The sequence below is a fragment of the Bombyx mori genome, chromosome 4 (genome assembly GCF_030269925.1).
Source record: "Bombyx mori chromosome 4, ASM3026992v2".
NCBI lineage: Eukaryota > Metazoa > Arthropoda > Insecta > Lepidoptera > Bombycidae > Bombyx > Bombyx mori.
The window spans coordinates 13,714,511-13,740,997 of NC_085110.1; the positions used below are offsets into that span (position 1 = coordinate 13,714,511).

The 26,487-nt window shown below is 34.5% G+C and overlaps 2 protein-coding genes across 4 annotated transcripts in view; one reads left to right on the forward strand and one right to left on the reverse strand.

Annotated features, from left to right (window-relative positions):
• LOC119628456 (uncharacterized) overlaps positions 1-26,487 on the forward strand; it is a 102,386-nt gene that overhangs the window by 39,208 nt on the left and 36,691 nt on the right. The gene's annotated exons all lie outside the window — the stretch shown is intronic.
• On the reverse strand, positions 30-25,838 carry LOC101743134 (ras-related and estrogen-regulated growth inhibitor-like protein). 2 transcript variants are annotated; one of them, XM_004930855.5, is made up of 7 exons: positions 25,627-25,838; positions 9,866-9,954; positions 8,652-8,708; positions 8,209-8,309; positions 5,616-5,810; positions 2,685-2,862; positions 30-1,760 (listed from the first exon to the last, which is right to left on the reverse strand). In XM_004930855.5, the coding sequence occupies exons 2-7, from the start codon at positions 9,936-9,938 to the stop codon at positions 1,657-1,659; spliced, it is 708 nt and encodes a 235-aa protein (XP_004930912.1). In that variant the 5' UTR covers positions 9,939-9,954; positions 25,627-25,838; the 3' UTR covers positions 30-1,656. The 2 variants fall into 2 exon arrangements, with proteins under 2 accessions (XP_004930912.1, XP_062524319.1); XM_062668335.1 differs by having other exon boundaries at positions 30-2,862; positions 25,627-25,832.

Consider the following 26,487-nt stretch of genomic DNA (forward strand, 5'->3'; position numbering starts at 1 on the left):
GAAGAAAGGAAGGTATTAAAAAAATCATATAGGTATTGGTAACATTTAATAATAAATTTTAAAGCTAAATAATAAATATTTACATTCTTATTCCGATCAGTTCCGACTTCGTTATAGTCACATCTCCACGCTTTCATATTTACAGCTTTTCAATTCTTATAAACATACAAGGTACTTTAGTTTTATATGGCAATTCAAATATTATTAAATTAAATATTTTTCTTTCATTTGTAAATTTTCATATTTTAGATAGAAAATAGAAATTTATATTGAATATTTTCTTTAAAATCTCATATTTTAAAATATACAGGGGTCTAACTAAATATTTTAATTAATCTGCACACATCAAATGTCTTTTCACAGCCCTTATCCTATGACTAGAAAATGACTAATAAAATTTGTTTACATTTTTTCTCTATAAACATTGTAGGATTAGAATACAATTACATTATGCATAGTTGAATTAACATTTATCAATAAACTCACAAGTGTCAAAATGAATACTCAATTTAAAAAAAATCGAAGATTTAAAATTTATCGGTGAAAGTACTAAACTGAAAAATTACAAAAAACATCATATTTATTCAGTAAACACTTAGAATAATAATAATACTGTGTAAAAGTAGAAAAGTACGTATTTAGGCCATCAGATAGATAGTTGCTAGTCATATAGTCCAGCACGATTTGAAAAATTTCATGCAAAAACTACAACATCATAGTGAAAAAATCGAAGTTTGTATATCTAAAATATTTGGCATCAAAATAAATTAAATTTGTAATTTTCATTTTTGTTTTAATTTTTTTATATTATTGTAATTGGTTATGTGCATGCGTCATTTTTACATGCGTTATTTTCCAGTAAAATTTGATTATTAAACATTGAATTTTCTTAACAAATTTATACTTTTAAATGATCACATTTTTTGCATTACTACTAATATCTACTATTATAATTAACACATCAATTTAAATAGGAATACCAGCTTATCTAGTTGAGTATCAAATTGAGTAGAGATTTTTGTTACATTAAAAAACTACTAATCCTTGGTACAGTCACACAATTCGCAAACTAAATCAGTAAAAGTGTATACATATAAAAATACAAAAATTGAAAATTGATGAAATTAAGTGACAGTTGTGTTCACAAGAGGAAGCTTTAAAATTTATTTTTTATTTAGAAATCTTTATTGTACCCAAAAGTATATATATCTGCAGTGATAAAAGTGACGATAAACCGTTCCTCATTACTTTAAAATAGTGTGTAATACTGAGGTCTCTGCAAAAGTACATTCACACACTTAATAACTAATTCCGAATAACATAATCACTAAAACTCTTGCTTAGAACATTACCGAGCGGTAAGTAGACATTTCCGAAATGACTAGCAGATATTTTTCCACATTTAAAAAGGTCAGCTTTAATATATGAAGCCGCCATGCAGTAAATTCATTTTCAAGTGTCACACTAACATAGGTTCACTGGTACAGTCTGCAAGCACTTATGTAAGACACATGGTTGTTCCAGGCATCAACGCACTTGTCACTAGAGTCAGTTTTACATGGTCGCCGATAGCGGTGGCGTTGTGAATCTGGTAGGTACGGGCAGGCAAGCTAACCACACAACGCCAGGCAGACATCAGCGCACGGGATGCGTCGGTCAGGGCGCGGCGGCCGCTAAGGGGGCGCGCGACGTCGCCGGCACCCGCGGGCACGCTACGACTGACCCGCTACGGTTCGTGGGACTGTTATTTGTTGCTCCACCTATAACAATCATAATCGTAATTAATTAAAAACATAGCTTATCCAAATTTGAGGTGACGATGGAATCTTAAACCATTCTGAAAAATTATGAAAAGTTCCGTTTTTCATGATTGATTAGATTTTTCCGTTCCATTTCCGTTACATCACAAAGTGTTTTTTCGGCCCATATGATATTGATCCCATATGATGTTAATAATAGATTCTGAAATTCAAAAATGCGAGTGTGCGTGTCTATCTCAAGACTTGAGGTCGAAGTCTTAATTGCAATCTAATAAGGTCAATCGATTCATTTAGCAAAGAAGTGATATGTGTGCGAATATACTTTAAAATTATAAACAATAAATTATTAAGACTTATATTAGTGGTAGTACCTAGTAGAATATAAGCTTAGTATGCTTTTTCGAATTTATCTTTTATTAGAAACACTATTTAAATTTGATTGTTTTATTAAACACTCATGCTACCATTAAATTATTATTACTTTTGTTTGATGTTGCGAGGAATTTGTTCTTTTAATCTCAAAAAACGTTACAAATCTAACTGATTTTGGTGTTTATCATATCATCATTTTGAAATGTTTTCATTTATCGTATAAAAGACAGGCATCGGAACAATGTCGGCGTTATAATGTTTTCCACATTTTTGTGGTACCGCGTCGATGCCAAGTGCCCAATTTTAACGTCTATTGTTTGAAATTTATTTTTAGCGGAGTTTGATGCAATCTCGACTAACTAAATCTTTACGTAACATTAGTCATTTACACAACAATTACCGCTAATTAAATCTTCAAAACATTATTTTGTGTAATGTTTTTTTGTAAATTATTTTGTTTCTTTATACGAATTTGATAGTAAGATGCTTGTATGACGTTTGTTTCATTCAATGAGTAACAAATTAAAATTTGAATTAAATTTTTATGCTTACCTATTAACGAGCCAAGCATTTTGGTAACAGAGAATTTTCGCGTGCGTTGCGGCGTGCGAACTTCGGCCAATAGTCGGTCAACGCAGCGGTAGAGATCACCGGAATTGTCGGCGACACTTGCCTCACTAAAAGACGCACCGTGCGCTGCGCTTATACTCTGACCTTCTTTTGTTGATACCTGTAACAAAGCACAACTTAAATTAAGCCAAAAATATAATTATTTTATTTATAATAATTATATAATTATATATTATATAATTAAATAATTATATAATTATATAATTATAATAATTATATTGTTCACTTAAAGTCAAGGTCACCCTCTTTAGGGCCTACTGTACTAACTTTTACACGTGCAGCTTGTGGGCTGGATATACTCAAAGATCGTACAACGCGCTCTCCGTGTTCAATATAATAACGCGCTTAGGGTGCTGGTGGTGCTGCCCCGCTTTTGTAGCGCATCAGGGATATTGGCAGACGCGCACATAGATTGTTTTTACGCTACCATGCGTAAGAGGTGTGCATCTCTGGTAAACAGAGTGAGGGCCAGCTCCAACAGTATCCTGAGCATGATCGCAAGCAGGCTGGACTGTGTATACATGGGTCGCTGTGGTGCCATCTCCCACGGGAGGTTACGACAGTAATTAATTGTGATGTAAATATAACTACTCACATAGGTCTAAGTCTTATTAACAATTTATATGAGTCATGGTTACTTGCAATAAAAACATTATTATTATTATTATAATAAAATTATTATTAATACCGATCGTAATTCTTATTCTCGGATCCGAAATACGAAATTATATTAATACCGATCGTAAATCGTATTCTCGGATTCGAAATATAAAATTACGCTATGTAGAAATTTCATAGATTAACACACATTTATTGTTTTATAATTAATATTCAAAGTAAGCACCCGAAAACGGTGGAAATCACGAACGTAATTACGTAACGAACGTCGAATAAGGTCAATGAATATTTATCGCTATTTCGGTGTAATTCATTGGAGCTTATAGAATATTCTAATGTGGACAAAGGATTTGGGAGTTTATGGTAAAATTATTTTACACTACGTTTCTTCAAGGTTAATAAATGTACCTACTTCAAGATGTTAGAGGCAGTCGAGTCTCTGCTCACCAACCATTACAATAATGCCACCCCTATCTTGGAGAAACACGAGATTGAAGTCTCAGTTCCGTTGAAAATAAATTGCCTGTTCCATAAATCCATACTAATATTATAAATGTGAAAGTGTGTTTTTTTGCTTTTTTTTTCGAAACCGAGCAAGCCTGTGACATAATTTTTTAAAAAGAATAGTTTTAAGAATAATGACATATGCTGCCTATATATTTTGTTATTTCGGACCTTTCGAGTACTTTATTCCATTTTATTTATTTATTCCGCAGATGAAGAATGACCTTCCGAAGCTAAGGAAGCATGTTTTATAACTTCAACCATATTATACAGTATTCCTAGATCAGTATCCAAGTATTCCATTTACTGGTGGTAGGACCTCTTGTGAGTCCGCGCGGGTAGGTACTACCACCCTGCCTATTTCTGCCGTGAAGCAGTAATACGTTTCGGTTTGAAGGGTGTGGCAGCCGTTGTAACTATACTTGAGACCTTAGAACTTATATCTCAAGGTGGGTGGCGTATTTATGTTGTAGATGTCTATGGGCTCCAGTAACCACTTAACACCAGGTGGGCTGTGAGATCGTCCACCCATCTAAGCAATAAAAAAAATATCCAGTATCCCATTTATCAAACTATTATGCGAATAATGAAACTCAAAACTTTGTAGTTCATATTGTAGGTATAAATACTGTAATATTACAAAGATTCAATATGGACACAGTCTGAGTAGGTTTTGTCTCGATGGACACGCGTTGAAACTTTGACATTATCGGAACAGTATCAAAGAGCTTCTCCTAACTGTGTGAATTTATGTATGTTCTTGTACTGAAACTGTGCGACTAAGTTATGACTACTAATAGTTATGGGTGTACCTAGTTTTGATAACGTTCAGTATTATTTTACGATATCATACTAGGCTAAAACGTGAAGCAGAAATAAAGAATATAAATTTCAATGTTTAAAAGCTCATCAAAAATCATTTTAGAAATCAGGAATCTATGAACGTTTATAGAGATATTGAGAGAGTATAATATATTGAGAGAGAGTATAATATATTGAATATTAACGTCAATGTCCACTGTTGCAATACAAGTACTATAACTGAGCCCGGTGTGGGAATGAGGTAGAGAATCCCCTCTGAAGAAGTGGTGGAGACCACTAGACTGACTTTAGACTTACTTGACTAAATTTAGATTGATGTAAGGACTAATACGATAATTATCTCGTCCTATAGTGAATCAACTATTTTTATTTACTGAAAATTAAAGTGTTGCATAATGCACACAAAATGAAACATTTTCTTGTTCGTGGCCTAAAAACTTATTGATGACACATTATTTGGACAAGTGAATACAAATGAAAGACATATCGAATAGCAATTTATAGACGAACCCTAGACAATTTATGATCAGTAATTATGTTTTCAAAACATTCATGTAAAATAACGTTACTGTTGTCTCTCGAGAGTCTGCTTCAGGAGACACATTAATTGAGTTATTAAGTTATATATAAATAAGGCGAGTGTATTTCAGTAATCAAACTTCTAATTACGATTAATTGGGATATTTTAGAAGCTAATACGCTCGTGGTTCACCGGTATAAATATTCGTAATCAAGTCAACGACAGTAAAACTTATTTTCGAGTAGATTATACAAGGCGCTTTAATGGCTATTTAAATATTAACGTGAAAAATAGAGTACCGTTGTTTTATTGAGTCCACCGGGATTAGTTATGTAAGACGTTAACTTGAAAATATTAAAATCACAATCAAGATAGAAATTTGGATTTACCTGTCTCAAATGGTCTAGGTCAGTTTTGTTCCCGAGCAGTGCTAAGGGCATGCTCGGTGATGTGACGGTTGTTCCATGTGCGGGGCTGCCGTTGCTAGGAGTGCGTTTTAAAACATTCAAAACTTCTGTGGCGTATTCAAAGCTGCTCCTGTCTGTTACAGCGTACACAAGGAGGCAGGCGTCTGCCCATTGTATCTGGAACAAGGAGGATTAGTTTAATTTTAAAGTCTTAACATTAAAGACGTAATGAGAACATTTTGAAGTTCCAAATACTCGATGACACTGACAAATTTTAGTCATCAAGATACGTATTTCGTAAAACTGATGTTTGTACACTTTTTGTTTTTTTTTCCCCTACCATTGCTGATAGCCTTGTGATGCTATTTCAGCTTCCCCTTAACGTACCTTCTGCTTGTGGTACCTAAAAGCACCGTTAACGGATCGGGTGGATCCGTGATGACGTGAAATGTACACGACAAATACTCTGAACCACGAAATACAATTACGGAGAAAATTTGCTCAACGACATTTGAATGGTGCTTATATTGGCATATTTTTGTAATAAACGACACACAGGATGCTAAACATGAAAAGACTAGACGGAGAAGAATTCACGCGATTAATTACAGAGTCGGAGCCAACATTCCTGCATAAAATTAGCCGGGGGAGCGATTCACGGGCGCTCCCACGCCGAGAAACGGTCGACACGCACTCCGGAACGATTCACCATTCACAACGGCGAAACATCGTATGGGTAAAGACATACCGTAAATCACGACAATTTTACCACGACGTCACCAACATTTATTCAATTTTCGTACTAAAAAAATCGCAGTATTCCTCAATAACAATGATACATTAGAGAAAGAGTATGAGCTCAAGCATAAATAAAACTGGGTGTGTGCTTGCAAGTAAATTGAAATGTAAAGATCTTTTTATACTACTACGTCCGTGTGTAGGAGCTTGAAATGATTTAGGTTCACGGTTATTGATATTTTAGAATTAGTACGTTAAATATATGTACTTTCCTACGTAATTGTGACATGTTGAATTATTAACATTGTTTTTTTAAAACAAGAATGCATATATTTACTATTCAAAATCGGCAGATGAGCTTTTGGAGTTTATTGGTTACCGAACCTCATGTGAGTGATATGGAAGTCGTTCGTGTGAGCACGTGTTTTCTTCGTATTTTATTGGTATCTCTTTTATTTGCCTCAAGGGTTTTGTCTCGATACGAGAATGCGTTGCCTTACCTTAGGCCAAAGATGTTTAATATTTAATTAATTTTTATTCACGGGCTAAAATTATTTGAGCATTCCATTTAAATGTCAATTGGGGCTAGTTTATCATAATAGTTTATATCGCGGAGTTGTGATTGCAATTGTAAACAATATTTTGAAAGCATCGCTATGATTTAAATTTAAAAAGAAAATAGGTTTTCCCATTGCGAACAACTCCGAGAGTTAAATTACGCTGTTGATTTTTTTTATTGTACTGTTTTGTGTTTAAGACGATTACCAAATGTAAGCCACAACTATAGATCGTATCGCCAATGTAATTTAGCACTGTAAACATCATGACTCACGGGCAGCTCAGGTCACTGGAACGATTCTGTAGTCGTTTCATTCCTGTAGTATAATATTCGCGGCGATTAACCTAGTTGCTAGGACGTGAAACGATTTGGAACTTCGAAAGTCGCATGTTTGCTTCCAGAAGTTACTGCTTGATAATCCTTTTGTGGATTTCTAGAATGTTCCGAGCTAATCCATGTAGACGCCATTTAAGAAATCCACCCTAATTTGTGAATCGGTGTTTGAATTTCGAAGGTTTTACCAGCATCAGTAGCGTTTAGCAGGATTTTATTTGTATCATGATATTATAGCTTTCAAGCATAATATATATAGGTATATAATATACAAAACAACTCAGTACTTTTGATTCTGTTTATCTACTGATTTTCTTATTTTTTTGTTAGTAACTATTGACCAGATTTAATATTATCAATGGAAATAAGTTTTTTCCTACTTGTGCCAATAATTAACTAAACAAAAGAGAAAAAGTAATATTTAAACGAACAAAATGTTTAAGATGTAATTGATTATTAATAATTTTCGCCCACTAGATGAACACTAGATTAAATAATTACGAACGTTTGCGAGTGCGAGTATTTGTAGTCAATTTTAGTATCATTTTAACGTTGCGAAGGCTTTAAAAATACGATAAAAATCCTTACACTTATGGTTTCTGGAGCCTTCTTAATCTAATTGGCATTTTGTAGATGCTGTCATTTAAAGAAAGGGAAGGTTAAGTAACGGTACCGTTTTGTTGATGCTGTATCAATATCGATATTCTTGGATTGCTGAATTTTGAGCTAGCAATAAAATGAAGTCTGTTTAATCTTACCCGTATTGATGTAATGATATTATATATTTATACAGAAACATTCTAAATTCGAACCCGTTATTCGTTTTAGAAACAGGTATATGGTTAAGAATTTTAAAACGGCCAGTGTTTACGATACTTCATCGAACCCACTTTTTAATTTCGCAAACACGCTGAAAGAGTATTTATGTAAAATTTAGATGTTTACCTGTTCAGTGGGGAATTTGTCTGAATTTGATCCAGAGACGTCGATCACTTCTAATTCGACAGGGGTTCCATTTATTGGCACTGTCTGCCTGTACAGGAGATCTAGAACAAATAATATATTTATTATAGTTACATGAAATATATGCAAGAGATTGCTTAGAGTATTTATTTTTATTATGAATTGCTTCAATAAAACTACTTTTACCAAATTTCGTCGCGTGCTATGATTTTCGGTTTCATTTTTATAGTCGCTAACCATTTAGTTACTTTTACCATGAAATTTTTAAGTATTTGAAACGTAAAATGAAAAAAACATTAAATGCAAGATCGAATCGTAAAAGTAATTTTTATTATGTCTGTGGCTTGCCTAATATTCATTATCCACTAAATAAAAAATAAAAATTTACCATAAACTGGAAAGTCGTTTAAAAGTTATTAGCTCACCTGTATTTGAATGGTATTCGCCTATGTATCTTCTAGTCAGGTATCTAACAATGAGAGCTGTAACAAAGAGAAAGCTCGGTAAAAAATTGAATTTGAGTATCAATGAAATCGACTAGACTGAGATTTTCGACAGGAAATTAAATGATTCATTCACGTAAACACATTAAGAACAAAGCGTGAGAAAAAAGTTTAAGTTTCCGCGTAGAATGATTGATGGACTGAGGTTGTTTGATTATAAATAAAACAAACAATTGCATCACTTTCCAATAATAGAGACGGAATAATAGCTCATCTAGTTTCTGTGATTTTATTTTTACAATTACAATCGGACCAGTCTGACGTTGGTTTTAATAAAGTACTTTGCTTTGAGGATTCACAAAGGAATTTTGTAAATGATTCAGTGAAATATTTATTTTTGTAACTTCAATATCCATTTAAATTCTTCTCCCACCGCATGATTTCGTTCATCTCTCTTATGTTTCTGATTGTAAAGTCCAAATAGAAATCATTGGGAAGGTTTATTAAGAAAATAAAGTAGGGTTTGAGAGAAAATGGGAAATTATTCGCATTGCTAGGGATATAAGCGTATCTGTTTCGTTGCCGGATGTATATTTTTTGTTAGATAACTTTTTTTAAAACTAGACCAATAATTTATATTGTCTACGTATATTCATTGAATGGTGAACCTTTTGCAAGGGTTTCGCAGCTAGTTTAGAATTAGGCTTGAATTTTATTGTTGTATTTTTGTGTTATTATGATATATGAAATCATGACGGACACTTTTAGGCTTTTAGGTCACGAGGTAAGATTAACATACAAAGCTGGGATCTCGTGCTTTCGTTAATTTATTCATATGCTCGTCCTAAATATGTTAGTCTTCATTCCATTCCATTTTTCCTCTAAAATTTTTACAGATATGTTTTGTGTACACAGAAAAATATTCTAGTCCATAACATTTAATTGTTAGTTATTGACTTTACTTGTTAGGTTTTCGGATTTTAGATGTAAACATTTTTGCGAGTCGCTTAGCAGATTCAGTTGAAAGTTTGTGCACTTTAGGTTTTTTTTTTGACGTATTACCAGAAATTAATGCAAGACTCCCACAAATGTTCTTTTATATTTATTAATAGTATTCTATTTGGAATTTTGCAAAAAAAAACAGTTTTTTATTTATTTATAGGCAAACCATCTCCCTTCTCCGTTCATATTCTTACCTGATTTTCCTACTCTGGAACTCCCGATGACGGCAATCCGGACTCGCGGTACATTAGCCCGTTCGTCCCTCATGTTTCTCTTATATAATCTGCAACAACGATACGTAATATTTTTATTTATTTATTAATGAACGTGTTATATGTAGTAAGTGGTACACTTACGATACACGTTTAGTATAGACTATGGCCATTTTCCAATTACAGCACAAGAGCGCATTATGCGGCATAATATGTTGCTAATGCTCTGTAATTGGAAAACTACCATTAAGTGATGGTTAATTACAGAGCATAATGCGACTCAGTGACGCACAATGCCGAATTATGCTGAAGCTTAGTTGAGCATTATGCCGCATAATGCGCTCTTGTGCTGTAATTGGAAAACGGCCTATACGAGTAAAACCACTGTAAATGTCAAATAGTGTGAATAGCCTACGCACGGTTAGCACTTGTGGACACCATTTTACGGCTACGTTGCAATTTTGAAAACACAATGTGTGTAAAAATAGATAAAAACAAACTGAAATTTGCCTACGCTATTACATTTTTAGTTACAACTTTTACCATTTGAGCGTCCATAATTGTGTGAGCCAACATAAACATAGGCAGAGAATATTATCCACAAATGACGTCAAAAGTTGATGTAATCATGTTTTCAATCACTGAAGTAATCTTGTATCCGTTCAGTATTCAGTTTCATTCATTAGTGACGGTTCGCTACAAATGACGCATAGTATTCCTGGCTAATGATCTAGTGAATACGTCACTTCACATTTCCATGATAAAATGTTTGGCTGAATTCCTACTTAGTAATAGAATCGTTTATATATTAAGCAATTTAATATCTACATTTTCTTATTGTTTAAAATTTCTGTCTAAGAAAATTTTTCTAGTCCTTCGTTGAGATTAAGAGGCAAAGAGCAAGCTAAAATGAGGTTTATGTTAGTAAATTCATAATCAAAAAATCGAAGTAAAATGCCGTTTTGTGTTTAATGAATTTCAACATTAAAACCAGCAGAAATACGATAACCCAGAACTCCTACCTCAACACATCTCGCGGCGCTTAATTTAGCCCATGAATGAAATAAACAAACCAAGAATTCTAGGGTCCGCAGACTAAAGCACATAAGTCAAAAAACTCTACTTTACAGGAATTAAAAAAAACTATTTAGAATCTTATACATTAACAAACTTAATAATGTTTATTTGAATTATATAAGTCTATAACACTAACTTATTATTAAAATTAAATATTTTAAAGTAAATGTGATTATTTAATCTTTAGATGACTTAAGTTATAAGGAACACAATAATAGTATGAGTTAAGTGAAAAAGATCAACAATTAAGATATATATTATAATAATATAAGTCATAAATATAAATAACAACTCAATGTTTAATTAAAATTCTACTTCTTCATCGAGTTCTAAAATATCTGGATCAGTATTTCGTAAAGTTTCCAACGTGGGAAGACTTACGTAAAATTCATGGAAAATATCCGGTATTAAAGGGAGCAGCGAAATTAAATCATTTTTTTTCTCGATGGATATGGGTAATGGCTGTATAGATATTATAGGAATATGATCAGGAACACTGGACCCTCTTCTTTTATAGTTAAAGGTAGAAAAAGGCGAATCTATATTCAGGGTGTCTTTATAAGTGAGAATGCCAAATTCTTGCTCATAGCGTAGCCATCTTTTTTCCAGCCATTTAAACTGCCGCCCATCGGTATCTTTATTTCTTAAAACTAAAGCACTTTTGAGGAGGGATGAAAAGTCATAAAAGTCTGTATTTTTCATTTCAACAACCTTAAACTTTTTGCTGCTAGACCGGATCAACTGTATCCAATCATGTGGATGAAATACCTGTAATTCCGTTTTCTTCTTTTTTTTTTCTATGATGCCATGATCGGTATCTACTTCTAAATGGCTATGGCCAGGTATCATAAATTTGTGGTCAATTGTTTTGATAGCTCGATGTTTTTGCAATACCCAAGTAAACATACAACTGACATGGGAATTCCTATTTTGCCCACCGCATGTATCCGAGTAAAAAATTATATGTTTCGTATTATCAGATACGGATGTTTCTAAGTGCTTGTAAATACAAGAAGCGATTTGGTTAGCTCCCCGAGCTGCTACCGCCTCGTGCCACACATAGCAAACAGCTTTACCAGTTTTGTTGTCGTGGACAGTTAAATTAAACGTCCATAATTGCCGTTTATAAAAGGCTACAGAAGAACTTAGAGCTGGTGTTGGCAAACACTGCTGTAAATCAAATGTGTACACCTGTAACGTGTCATCATTCTTGCACATTAGCGTGTCAGCTCGTTTCATGTCATAGGCTTGATCAGCTAGCGTTTTGTGGTTATCATGTTGAAGTATGAGATCTATTTTAACAGATTCCTCTTGACACAACTGTATCTGCATCTTAAACTTGTCACAAGTGTAACAAGTATCGACACGCGGTTTTTTAAATGAAAGTCCTAATTTGTGAAATTCCTGACTATAGATTTTGATTGAAGGTGGATTATTCCGATCTTGACAAAATAACTCAAACATCTTTTGCATTGTTAAGTGAGATGGCAAATACTTCTTTGATGTAGACTTTCTCGTATAGTGACTTTCGTATGATGGAAATGACATGATATGTGTCTTAATTTCTAGACGTTTTTCGTTTGATATCTTATGCTTAGGAATTGTTTTCCCTCGCATGTCATCAGTTTGAGTACCCCCTATGGATGATCTCCTTTTCATAGCAACTGTCTTTATAAAATTGTCACTTTCATCTAACGTTTTCATTAAACATCCTCGGCAGACAGGTTCACGTTTACCATGCACAGTAAAAAAGTATTTATATGTCTTCATTCTAAGCTTTTGCTTTTCAGGTTCAATAGCTCGTATTCTTTGCGTAGATTTATCTTTAATTTCCATTAAAGACGCCATGTATGCAGATCTTTTTGCATATGACCCCATTTGCCAATATTCTGTAAATATGGCATGCCTATCAGTTAGTGGTATACGTTCTTTACATTTCATTCTGCAAACAGGTAGCTCTTTCATAGTGCGATCTGATATACATTTTCCTTTTAATGTTTTGTATGCCTGTCCTAAGTTACGTTTTAATTTTTTTTCTCTTTTTATAGTACGTATACTCTTTTTTGGAGACACATTAAGATTAATTGAAATTTCATCACAAGTACTTGAACTTGATGTGGTTGAAAGTCTCGGTAATTCATAACATGGATCTCGTACAGAATCATCACTAGAGAAGTCAAGTACAGGATGGTATGTTAAACTACTGACTTGACCTGATGATGTCGACGGTATAGGATCGTCTGCCACTAGGTTCTCTGTGTTCAAAATTGACTGTTGATTTACATTTTCTAAAAAAGGACAAGACAATCATCTATTTATAATGATATAATATTGATATAATTACGTAATTTGCAAATCATAATTTTGAAGATATGTGAAAATATACCTTCATTGCTTTCCAGATGAGTGGATAACGCCATTTCAACTAATTTCTTGCATCTTTGAATATTCATCTTAAATAATTAAAATATTTAAGCACTCACACACAACTAACTAACACAACTAACCAACAAACTGTGCACAATCGACAACATTAGTAAATTAAAACCACTTACCGAAGTATTGTTTACGTTATAAATATTTTTAAGTAACCACTTTCTCTAAAGAAATGTTACATTTTGATGTTCTTTATAACATAAGTCAGACTTCTTACGTTAATAACTTTGTACTTATGGTGTTCCTTAGAACATAAGTCCAGTTATGTTTTTTAGTTCGTTTGATTATATTAGGATTTCTTAAGGTTGATACAGAACGCCGCTTGAATACGCCATGAAATACTTGAGTTTGATTTATGTGCTTTAGTCAGATTGTGTGTTGAGCAAAATGTAAACCGATGATGTAATAAAAAATAAACTGAAAATTTTGACTTATGTGCTTTAGTCTGCCGACCCTAGAATTAGTTCCGGGTTTGATTCAAAATGTCTGCGGTTTGCTCTCGCTAATGTTCACAGAATCTAAGCTTACTTTACGGTGCGGTTTGTGCTTGAAAATAACCTTTTAATGTGACAGGTATACAAGCAGAGACACACGCAATATTTATAGCTCGGAGTTGTCCACCTACGTCAACGACTACCCACAGGCTGGTTGAATAACCCTAAGAAACAACATTAAACAACCAGGATTTTCTATTACTCATTATTTTCTTTTGGCTAATGTTTTGACAAATAAGTAAGATGCCCCAAAACATTCAGTAACAACAAATGATTGATTATGGAATCAAATAATAATATCAGTTTGTTTCAGTAAAATATATAGTTCTATCAAGCAGATATATCTTTATGATTCGTTAAGATCGTTACCAATGATTTTGTTATGAGTATTTCAATAGTGTTTTGGCGAATTTGTTAAATGTCATCCGAAATACCTACTGTTAGCTTACTACGAAGTTGGCAGTGCCACTTCCGAGCACCAGATGTAGCCGCGAAGAGTTTGTCTTTCATTATTTTTATTTGGCGCCAAATGATAACATTATTCAGTCGACAGTTTTGTACGACGCTGCCAAAAGAAATTTCTAATTTAAATTCGTTTTCCGTGTGACGTTCACGATTCAAGCTTTATTAAATGTTACTTAAATAAATATTTTATTGTTCAGGACGTGACGTCATCTAAATTTCAGAAGTTGTCGCCGGTGAATCTTTTAAATGTATCATGAAAATCCGACTGTCTTTCACGCGTTTGTACACGTGATGCCTGAAGTAAGTAATTCAATTCGATCCCTCACTCATTTTCGATAAGCCAACCTGACCTTCACGGGTTAGTAACGGGAAGCTGTACAGATTATTGTTATTATGTTCTGGCCAGATGATACAATGTTTACGGGACGTTTGTAAACGACAGTCGATGACGCAGCTTCAATAACGCCTACATAGCTAAAGTTTATGCTAATGTCAGTACAATTCTATTTATTGCCATAATCTCATTACATAATAAAATAAAAACAGAGAATTTTCGAGTTATTAAGTAACAAGATAAGAAGACTCGGGCAGTAGACAAGTGGGTGTTTTTAGAAAGTTCACCAGTTGAACCGGTGGGCGGAATTCCCTTTGCCCCAAAACAGACTAAATCTGGAAATCTACCGATGGTTATCTTAATTGAAATTGTGGCATAAATGAATGACATTGTTATCACGAGTACACGTTACGTCTACTGAGGTGTAATCTGTAATCTATATCCCGCACATCGGGCAAAATAAACAAACTGAATGATTTATATTTGACCTTTATCGCATTATTGTAACGTGACGCATTCAATAACGAGACGAAGGTTTCACGCTCCTGGGGGATTTACGGACGGGTCCTTGTCGTATTGTCAAGTCACGGATACAGCCATCATGCGTCCGAAGGCTAGTCGCCAAGGTCACATATTACCAATAATTTAGACGTTAATGATGTATAAAAGCCCCAATAAACTTTCGTTTGCTAAGTTTCTTAATCATTGTGTTTTAATTCAAAACCTTATTAGTTGTTTTTAACAAAAAACCTGTTGGTTTTCTTGTCTAGTTGATGTATTGTGTTGATAATCGCGGCATCGCTACGATATCACTGTTGCTGAGTGTATGAAGTGACTCCATATTGAAACCCTGGCACGTTACTTAGCACACACGCTAACGTAGTACTGTACCAGAAAATTTCTTTGAAGATCAGCAAATAACAAACAAGTAGATATCTTTCCATTTGTTAAAATTAATTTAAACGGATTTGAGGTTTGTGTAACAGTTCCTAAAATGGTTTATAGTGATTACACGAGCCTTACTCAATAGAAACGATTTTGTTAAAGTAACAATAAATTCGACCGCAAACCTATTTTCCGAATCTTAAACCGCACTTGTCGGCGTTTCATTATTTATTTTCCTCCAATTTTCTGAGCACTCGCTAAGAGCTACCGAATCAATGGAAATAAATCAAAGTCTTCATTAAATTTTACGGTTAACCGTTAACGTTGTTAGGATCATTTAATTATTCGAACACTTCCATGCCTCTTATGAAGTTTCGGAATTGTAACAAAATTATTCTGATCTAGTTTCCGATTTGGTAGTCAAATGTTTGTGCGAGCTTATTACATATTGTTACTATTTGCGTCCCTAATAAATGGGTTTACGCTAAATAAATAAGGAAATAAGAACTGTTTTCACTGTTCGAGAAAAATTAGAACACGTCTTAGTTTGATGACTCATTATTTTGGCCTCTTTTAAAGTTTACGTTCAAAATAGAGTAATTCAGTAAGCTTTATTGTTTAACTAGTATGAGGAAATTTGTAATAAAATCTAAAGCTGTTTATTTTCACTGTTATGTTCACTGTATAATATTAACCGAATAGTAGTAATGTTGTTATGTATTCGAAAGTCATAATTCCAAAAGAATACGTTCACACTTAGCAACTACAGGACACAGTAAATGCAGGATAGAGCAATTTTAAATAATTTACTTAGGAAGTCACTAATTCCTTTTCTCCTTGAATTGTTTCAAGTTTTACCTGTGCAGGTCAACGACCGTAGGGTTCAACATTCGGGAGTTCAACATTTAATGTCTTAATGTGTCCTTTCTGTGTGTGTGTGAGATAATTGGCATCGAAGCCTTTATTGTGGTCTAGCTTTTTATAGCATACATATGTGTTAAACTATTCGAATATTTAAACTCCTCCATTTTCTCTGTATGTTAGATATAAAATTATGTACTTACGTTTCGTTAAGCGCCCAGCTATGTTTTTAGTCTTTTTATGAGTGAGATACACATACGAGACGAGAAACTCAGAGTTCTCAAACATTTTTAATAAAGAATATTCAGATACATTTAACAGTTGATAGATAAGCAATTGGTAATGAGAATTTAAACGGCTTATGTTTGTTGTACCAAAAGCATAGAAATAGTTCAGCAATAAGCACATTAGCAGCTTATTATTTAAAAAACAAAAAGTCAAGGAATTGTCATTCAGTACGTGTTAACTTCATGAGTATTGTCATAAGACAATGCACTGAATTAATTGAAACACGGTGCTTTATTCAATGTACCTCGTGGAAGATCTCACAGGTGACCCGGCTTGACCTACGCAGAGCCCTGACCTGGTCACCTGGATTGCCTGGGAGCTAGGAATTGAAGTTATCGATTTAGTATCACAAATCACATTTATTTATTTATTACAGTTATGGTTCTCATAATAGTTTGATAATTGAGATACTGATTGTTTTTTATTACTTAGATGGGTGGACGAGCTCACAGCCTCGTGATGTTAAGTGGCTACTGGAGCCCATAGACATTTACAACGTAAATGCGCCACCCACCTTGAGATATAAGTTCTAAGGTCTCAGTATAGTTACAACGGCTACCCCACCCTTCGAACCGAAACGCATTACTGCTTCACGGCAGAAATAGGCAGGGTGGTGGTACCTACACGTGCGGACTCAAAAGAGGTCCTACCACTTGTAAATGTTAATTGAAATATAGAACAAAACGCTGTACAGTGCGTTTTATATACAACTTATGAGATCAAAAGACTTGACGAGCTTGCAATCTATGAACTTTGAAACGTCCACGTCAAATAAAGCTGTTAGTGATTTTTGTATAATGATAAAAACTAGAGGTCCCGCAGTAGTCGAAATTCGACTATAATTAATTGGAATTGTAAGTTTGTACACTATTATGATTGTATTTTATACTTCTATAATCACAAATTTCGCCAAGACTACACTATAAAAAATATTAACAAAGGCAAACAATATTTAATCTATTCTCAATTTGACAACAGACGTCAAGAACAAAAGTTTGACAGTAAATAGTATGCATGCGTGTGTGCGTCAAATAAAAGGTATGTAGTGTGTGTAATGTTTTCTTTATTGATTTAACGTATCTTTTATGCAATATTTAAAAAAAAAATTAGCATTATGCACTTCTACTCTGTATTCTCTATAAGTGTGGAAAATTTCATACCCCTCCGTCCGCGCAATTTTCGTAAAAAGGGATACAAAGTTTTTACTTCACGTATTAATATATAGATAAAAGGTTATAGAAGAAAAAAAATCTAACCCAAATATTTGTATCCCGATTAATAGCACAGTACAATGATTGCGCAACAATGTCCGAGTTAAACGTGTACTTGACCTGATATTCCACGCCTGGAAACACCTACATAGTTTCTGAAGAATTACACTTACGAAACCTTTATAGTTTTTGTACCGCGAAGGTTCAATGTTACGGTCTCGACTCTACGGTATGCCATGTTTATTTTTTTAACCCTTTTATTTACGGTTATCAAACGTCAAACGTTAAAGCTTGCGTTAAATCCCTGTAGTTCGTCAGATAGCATAAACAACAGATACTGTCCGCGGCAAACTTGACCTAGTTATAACATTAACAGTATGTTTAACCCAGTTATGGGTTGCACAATTTGGCCGCTATGTGCACGGCTAAATTGTCGTGTGAAACTGGGCTAATGAGGGCCTCAAGTGCAACGTCTTGATACTTTTTATTGCGTAGACGAAAGATGAGCTCGCGATCTACTTGGTGTAGTTATCATAGTCCATAGACATCACAACTTGGCCACTCATCTTATGAGATGAGTCTAAATTGTATCTTAATGTCATATACCGTCAGTCGTGAACGTCGGCAATACCAGGGGCACAGCCAAGCTACTACTATACTTTTGTATATAGTAATAAATTCGTGCTAACCGATGGCAAAATTTAAAACACAACTTGTTTCCCTTACCTTGGAAATTTTATCGATAGTTAAAAAAACGACCCTCAAATTATTAATATCGATAAATCAATGTATCGTTTCATTCGTAGACATCGATAATTATATATTCATTATTTAAAATGACGTGGCGACCTTTTCATTCGGTAGGATGGATAGTATTTGAACATGATAAACAGCAATGTGATATTTATTTTGAGACTTTAATTTACGGGGTGGAAACTCAAAGCATCACAGCTGGTGCTTTGCGGAGCGGGTACTGTATGAATCTCGGCGGATATCTATAGCGTAAAGCTTATCCGTTTCTAACAGGTAATATTGGTTAATTCCACACGTGAGCGCTTCGGCGCCGATTGAATCGCATAAACAAAACGAAAACTTTCCGATCGATGAGCCTTGAAACGTTTGAACTGTAAATCTTGGGGCATCGACGTACGTACGGACGGTGCAACTCCACTGGATTCTCAAAATACGTACAATAGTGGACTTAATAAATCCACACCAAAACAATAAGATTCGAGACAGGACTGTAGTGAATAAACGCTTTATGTTCAAAGAGACTTTTTAAGTAATACTATGTTTGTCGTTTGGAACGAAATATCGTATTTTTAGATGCAACTCCACTGGATTCTCAAAATACATAATATAATAGTAGACTTAATAAATCCACACCAAAACAATAAGATTCGGGACAGGACTGGAGTGAATAAACGCTTTATGTTCAAAGAGACTTTTTAAGTAATGCTATGTTTGTCGTTTGGAACGAAATATCGTATTTTTAGATGCAACTCCACTGGATTCTCAAAATACATAATATAATAGTAGACTTAATAAATCCACACCAAAACAATAAGATTCGGGACAGGACTGGAGTGAATAAACGCTTTATGTTCAAAGAGACTTTTTAAGTAATGCTATGTTTGTCGTTTGGAACGAAATATCGTGTTTTTAAATATACAGCTATTTTTTTTTACGTTTCAAATCAATATACTAAAAATAAAATACTTTAGTGACGATCATTAGGCCACATTATGGCAATAATATTTTCAAGCAAACGGAGACGGACACAAGTGCGACGGAAGTTTATTTATATGGTGACCGACTTTTTAAACTCGACATGTCTCCTGAAAACACTCAAAGAATTTATACGCCTATCTAATTTTATGGCTTTTCTTTATTTTCCATTTAGTATTGCAGTAAAATGTTCATTCACGTGGACTGTTCTAAATCTAAATCGGTGCTAAATCAGTGACGGAAAAATTACGTAAATTTTACAGTTTTATTATATAATATTGCATTAGAAGAAGAATAGTTAATTCAACGCAAATAGAAATTCTGCGCGATGTCTCAACAAAGGACCGAATCAAAGTTGCAGTATATATTCAGGTAATCGATTAACAGCAAATGGGCCGTGAGCTATTTTGCGAATATACATTTGTTCGACCAGCGAGTAACTGCGAATTGCGACCAAGACTGTAGAGATTTTTGCATCTAATTTGTTATTTGAATGTAGAAACACTGAGTAAAATTTATTAGGTTCGTTCGCACTCGGCGCGGTTGCGAACCACAAGGATAAGCGGTCTGGAAAATTACTCTGTACATTTTATCTGTCCGAGTATTAGTGTGTCACAGATAATGGACACGAACAGAACAGGTCGATGTCCGACGACATTTTACAATTCAAATTCACATGTTTTCTGTAAAATACCATTTCTACATCCAATTATACAGATTTCCTTTTATATTGTGGGTCATGAAAATACACACATGACAAGAACAAGTAGGTAAATCTAGACATGAAGATAGAATCGAGATCGGGATTTGTGTTTTAGTTATCCGGGTTATTAGCCGCAGAACCAACGGGTCGTTAAAAATACAAAAATACGTCTTGTCTGTGCACCTGGTATTGCCAATGTGTACGATGATGACAAAAAAAATAAACAATTTATTACAACCACGTGTATTTTGATACGGTTACAGCGGTAAATGTTTTGGCAAGTACTACGCGTATATTCCACGCGCCGCACGAAACATTCTGAAGTTTTACAGCCACGCATCCGGCGACTCGTCCGTAATGCCAATGCTAAAAGGTGTACGATAACGATTGAATTTGAACTATTCTCAAGTACTCTCTACACTAGTAGATCTATGTCTTTTTTTTAAATTTAGTTTAGCTCATCTATATATTAATACGTAAAGCAAAAACTTTGTATCCCTTTTTACGAAAATTGCGAGGACGGAGGAGTATGAAATTTTTCACACTTATAGAGAATATAGAGAAGAAGTGCACCATGCTAATATTTTTTTTAAATAATGCATAAAAGATACATTAAGTCAATAAAGAAAACATTACACACACTACCGTGTATTTGACACACACGCACACACGCATGCATACTATTTATTTACTGTCAGCCTTTTGTTCTGGACGCCTGTGGTCAAATTGAGTTTAAAATAAATATTGTTTGTCTTTATTAATATTTTTCTATGGTGTAGTCTTCACGAAATTTGTAAAAGTATAATAATCTTTGAAAATAGAATCATAATAGTGTACAAACTTACAATTTCAATTAATTATAGTCGAATTTCGACTACTGCGGGATTCAATTCGACAAAATACATTTAATAAAAGTTTTTTTATACTCCAGAAAAGGGGTATTAATAATATTATACCTGTATATTTCATGCGATCTCAGTTAAAAAAACTCAAGCAGTATAAGTCCATTAGCAGATCTAGGTGTGTTCCTCCTTATTGTACATAAGGCGGTTTTATATTACTTCCTTATGATAAATAGTCAAGACAATGGACGAACAATGATCATCTGTATGGTTTACGTCCTCGATCTCGTATTCTTCGTTCAATTACCGAACAAAAGATTTAATGGAAAGGAAAAAGTAAACAATAACTAAGTAAAATATGTATGCTTTACGGCAGAATTATGCAGGAGTGCGGAGTCCTACGGCTGCGGCAAAAGTTCGAATGGTTTCGAAATCACAATAAATCGTACGACCAACAAAATCTGTATATTTTAGAAACGTTATTGGACAACTGAATTTGTTTTACGACATTGTTTTTTTAAGTTGATGTTAAGTGGTTACTGGAACCTTTGGGTCTGCGGAGGGACTTCGGTTCCCTCTGTATTTTGTACCGAATGTTCCATGGGGAGTGCTCTGAGGAATTGTTCGAGATGATACCGGCATCTCGTTTTTACCATCGCACCGCCCGCCACCGGAGTAGAGTTCATCCATACTACCTGGAGCCACTGTGGTCATCGACAGTGCGTTTCCAGAGGTCTTTTCTGCCACGTACCATCCGGCTATGGAATGAGCTCCCCTCCACGGTGTTTCCCGAGCGCTATGACATGTCCTTCTTTAAAAGAGGCTTGTGGAGAGTATTAAGCGATAGGCAGCGGCTTGGCTCTGCCCCTGGCATTGCTGAAGTCCATGGGCGACGGTAACCACTCACCATCAGGTGGGCCGTATGCTCGTCTGCATACAAGGGCAATAAAAAAAAAAAAAAAAAAACTGGAGCCCATAGACATCTACAACGTAAACCACCTTGAGATATAAGTTCTAAGGCCTCAGTATAGTTACAACGGCTGCCCTGCCCTTCAAACCGAAACGCATTCACTGCTTCACGGCAGAAATAGGCGGGGTGGTGGTACCTACCCGTGCGGATTCACAAGAAGTCCTGCCATCAGTAAAAACCTGCCGCTGCAGGAAGATGAGCTTACGGACAACCTGATGATGAGATGTTAGCATCGCTCATGGAACTCACCGCTGCCAGGGGCCGCTGCCTATTGCTGAATAAACTCCGCGAATATCATTTGGAGTCGGGAAATAGCACGGAGGAAAGTTTATTCGAAAATCGAATGATACGTGGCCAAAAATCTCTAGATGTCACTGTGGATCAACGAAGTGGTTTTAGCTATGGACGGACCGCTGCGATGTCGGGCGGTTCGGTGGTAAAAACAAGAGGACGGGTATGGGATATTGAAAACAAAATACTACCTCTTTCGAAGCTGCTTTAATCTTAGTCTTAGGATACAAGCTTGGTGTTATTAAATTTATTAGCTTTAGACATATGTTTTTGCTGCACCAGTCTCAAGTTTTTCATTCGGAACATCGTAAAAAACCCCTTCTTAAACGAAGAAAATATAGTTTCTAAATATAACGTATTTTTAGAAAGCTTTGTGAACATTATAATCATAATTTTTGTTATAGTTATGTTCTTATTTATCACGACAATATAGTGTTTTGATTTCAACTGCTGTTTTATAAGCAACTAGCTGTACCCGTCCGCTTTGCTGGAAATTTAAAATTAACATTATTATTTCTCACCCCCACAAAGATTCTCATAATTGACGCCCCCGCAACTGGTGTAGGGAGTTCAACACTCATATAAATATTAACCTATCCAATAAGTACATGTATTTTCTAAATCGATACCAAGTTTCAAGTCAATCAGATGCATGGTTCAGTAGTTATAACGGAACATCCATAATAATAATAATAAATAAATATTTACTAACAATCACGCCACGTTAACTGGTCCAGTGATGAGTTCGTAAAGAACTTGTGTTACCAGATAACGGAAATAAATGTAAGATTTTTTATTATACACATACATATATTTAATATACATCCATAACCCTGGAAAAGACATTTATATTTACCATACAAATATCTTCCCTTGGCGGGATTCGAACCCGCGACCCCCTTGTGTTGTGACCATGTCACTTACCACTACACCAGACGGCCGTTAAAACCACTGTAGATTTATATATTAGTATAGATGAAATATATTTAATCTTATCTTGCCAAAGTCTGATCTGGCAAGACAAACACTCGCAGGACTATACAAATTGCAATAAGATAATTAAGTTTTCCCGTTACCTAACTTTATCATTTATCAACAACATAATTGCTTCAATTACGTTTCGATTGCGTAACAATTTTCTATTACAATTATTGTCACGAAGTGAGAAAGAAATTCAATCAACGACGAATCAAGGTTCCTTTCTTTGAACTAAGATGACTTATATTTGAAAATTTTTTCATAACTCGAGAATATTATACGTGAATGATTGTATTTATATTCTGAGATTATTCTTAGAACAAATTGAGAAAGATATGATTGACAATTTTTTTTATAAATTATTATACAAACCAAAAATATATCTACTAGTCTTGAAAATTCTCCATGCGTTTCTAAAAAAATAATGGTTAAATTTAAGGAAAACCTCGTGAAAAAATATTTGTGTGAAAGTATGAAGCGTATAAAAAGTAAAAGCTTTGACGAGCTTCCTGTTAATGTCAATTTATGTCGAAAAATTTGTTATGTATCAAGTTTTAATTGGGAATTCTAGTTATTTTCCGAAAGGTGATTTTAATTGTGTTATTTATGAACAAACCCAAAACCCAACCCAAAACCATAATCTCATAACTTGGTTACCAGTAGAAGCATATTGTTTCCATAAGGTTTGTAATTACAAACCGCTCGTTAATATGTTTGAAGTAAAGCTCAATATGAAAAACCATTTTTTTGTTCCCTATTCGTATACATTTTTCAGAGAAATTTTAAAGGTCAAAGTAACGTGTGATGGTCGGTTTGTGAGCACTTTAGATTTTGGATCGTTATCCTGAGCATTTCTTGAAGCTAGATAGCGTATGAGATGTCGATTTATCATGATTGTGTATGATAGTATACGGAGATCGTCGTCTGCTCATCGCCGTTAGTAATCATTATACAAATTTTTTTTTCGTTGCCCTTGTAGGCAGACGAGCATACGGCCCACCTGATGGTGAGTGGTTACCGTCGCCCATGGACTTCAGCAATGCCAGGGGCAGAGCCAAGCCGCTGCCTACACTTACTGAACCTCGCCAAAGGCAGAGGATCTTAAATTGATAAAACGTCCAGAGCTAGTCCACAAGATGTCCACCATGCGGGACATTATTGTTTGGAAAGCTGTTCCGGTGTACAGATTGATAGGGAAAAACTTCAACCGAAACGATAAGGTCCCGCTGGATTATAATAATACAGAAAGCATTCATTTTGAACACGACGAGTATGTAGAGGCAGTTTTACATTTTGGAGCCCAACCACTGTCGTATTCTGATTTTTAAATTGTAACCTTAATTTTTTCATAGTATAATGAATGATATTGATTATGTTTTGTTGCGTAGCCAAATGAAAGAACTCACGACCCACATGGTGTAAACGGGCTACTTGATAGTTCCGCCTTGAGGTCTGAAGTCGACGAAGTTTTAATAGTATTGCATTACGGCTGCCCCACCCTGCAAACCGCAACGCATAATTGGCAGAAACAGGCAGAAAATGAGGCACCAACCCGTGCGTACTTATTATAAAATATGCTCTAACCAGTATTTACAGTAAAGATTATTAATAATAACATTGAAACAAATCTAAATATGAACAGCTTAAGATTTATACAAATCCTTTTTCGTTATTGCATTCTTATATAAATATTTATAAGAAACCTAAAGTACACAAGGAGAACTCGTCTACTTCTGTTAATATACAACAGCGTGCTGTTTTAGTGAGTTTTCTTTTAAAAACAAACGTTTTTGCAATAAAATTTGTTTTCGTAATCATTGTAATGGTAAAAAATCATAAAACTCTGAAAAAGATGTTTACGCAAAGATGAAATAATTCATTACCGGAAAACAAATGAAAATTCAGCAACTTGTAAATAAACGTAGTCGTATTTTGACGTTGTTTTGTATAATATTTAATGCTAAATCAAGACTCGCGATATCTGTTTTTAAGGGTAATGTATTTTTTTTGTAAGATTTTTTTATTGTATACCTCAGCTAAATATTGTCAACGATCATAATGCGTAGTAGTAAGAACATGAATACAACTTCAAACCGTCGCTTCAGAGCTGATAAAATGAACCCGTGCGATGGGCGGAACGTTGCATCGATTCACTGAAATTGCATCGCAAATGGACTCACCTGACTAGAAAACGCGAAGATAACTGACAGTTACAGGTCTACGAAAGCGCTGCTTCAGACGATTCGTATAACAGTCTTAACACACAACACGTTTCTATCACTGTATCAGTTCTTATCAATTTGTATTTTAGGATAATTAGCAATGTTTGTTTGGTGAGGAAACCGAGCTCCAACGTGGTTCACGTCCGAGCGTCTGCGAGTGACTGGGCGGCGCGCACCCGTCCATACCTATATATATATGAGTACGTGGCCGCCCGCCCTCCGCGCGTTTTTCATACATGCAAAAATATCGAGGAATTCAGCACCTAATTCTTGCTGTCGCTGCCTTTACAGACACAATGAGAGCGTTGATCTTTGATCCTGCATCGAAGATTGACCAAATTCTTTCAATCGTTCTGTCGTGGTCAAAATAAGCATCAGGCTTTAATAGTACCTTTTATGGAGTAAATGAGCTGAATAATTTAAAAAAAAAAAACTCATATAAAAATAATATAACATACTATAACCCTATGGTAAGAATGGTCAGGCAGTATAATGATTTGACTAAATGTCACGGTGACCTTGATATTTTTGAACCTAAACTCAGGGGATTTGTCAGATGTGTAAAGGATATCCTATTTAACAATGGCTAGTTATCAATATTAATAATTTCAATTGTTTTCAATAGCCAAAGCTATGTACATTAATATGAATTTGGTGAGTGCATATACTATTTAGATTGCAATCCAGATTAGATCTAGGTACTACTTGTACGATTTAGCTAATATGTACTGTAATGATTGCAATTAGTTTTGAGCATCAAAAAAAATATGTGATGTTTATTTTAAATATTAAAAAGTAGCAGATAATTCACAATGATAC

Bases quoted from the DNA above. Each gene is read 5' to 3' on its own strand.
- LOC101743134 (XM_062668335.1), bottom strand. From the start codon at position 9,938: ATGAGGGACGAACGGGCTAATGTACCGCGAGTCCGGATTGCCGTCATC. The intron at 8,310-8,651 runs GTGAGCTAATAA...TATTTGTTCTAG, and splicing joins CGAATACCATTCAAATACAG to ATCTCCTGTACAGGCAGACA. The intron at 2,863-5,615 runs GTAAATCCAAAT...GCTTTGTTACAG, and splicing joins ACCTAGACCATTTGAGACAG to GTATCAACAAAAGAAGGTCA.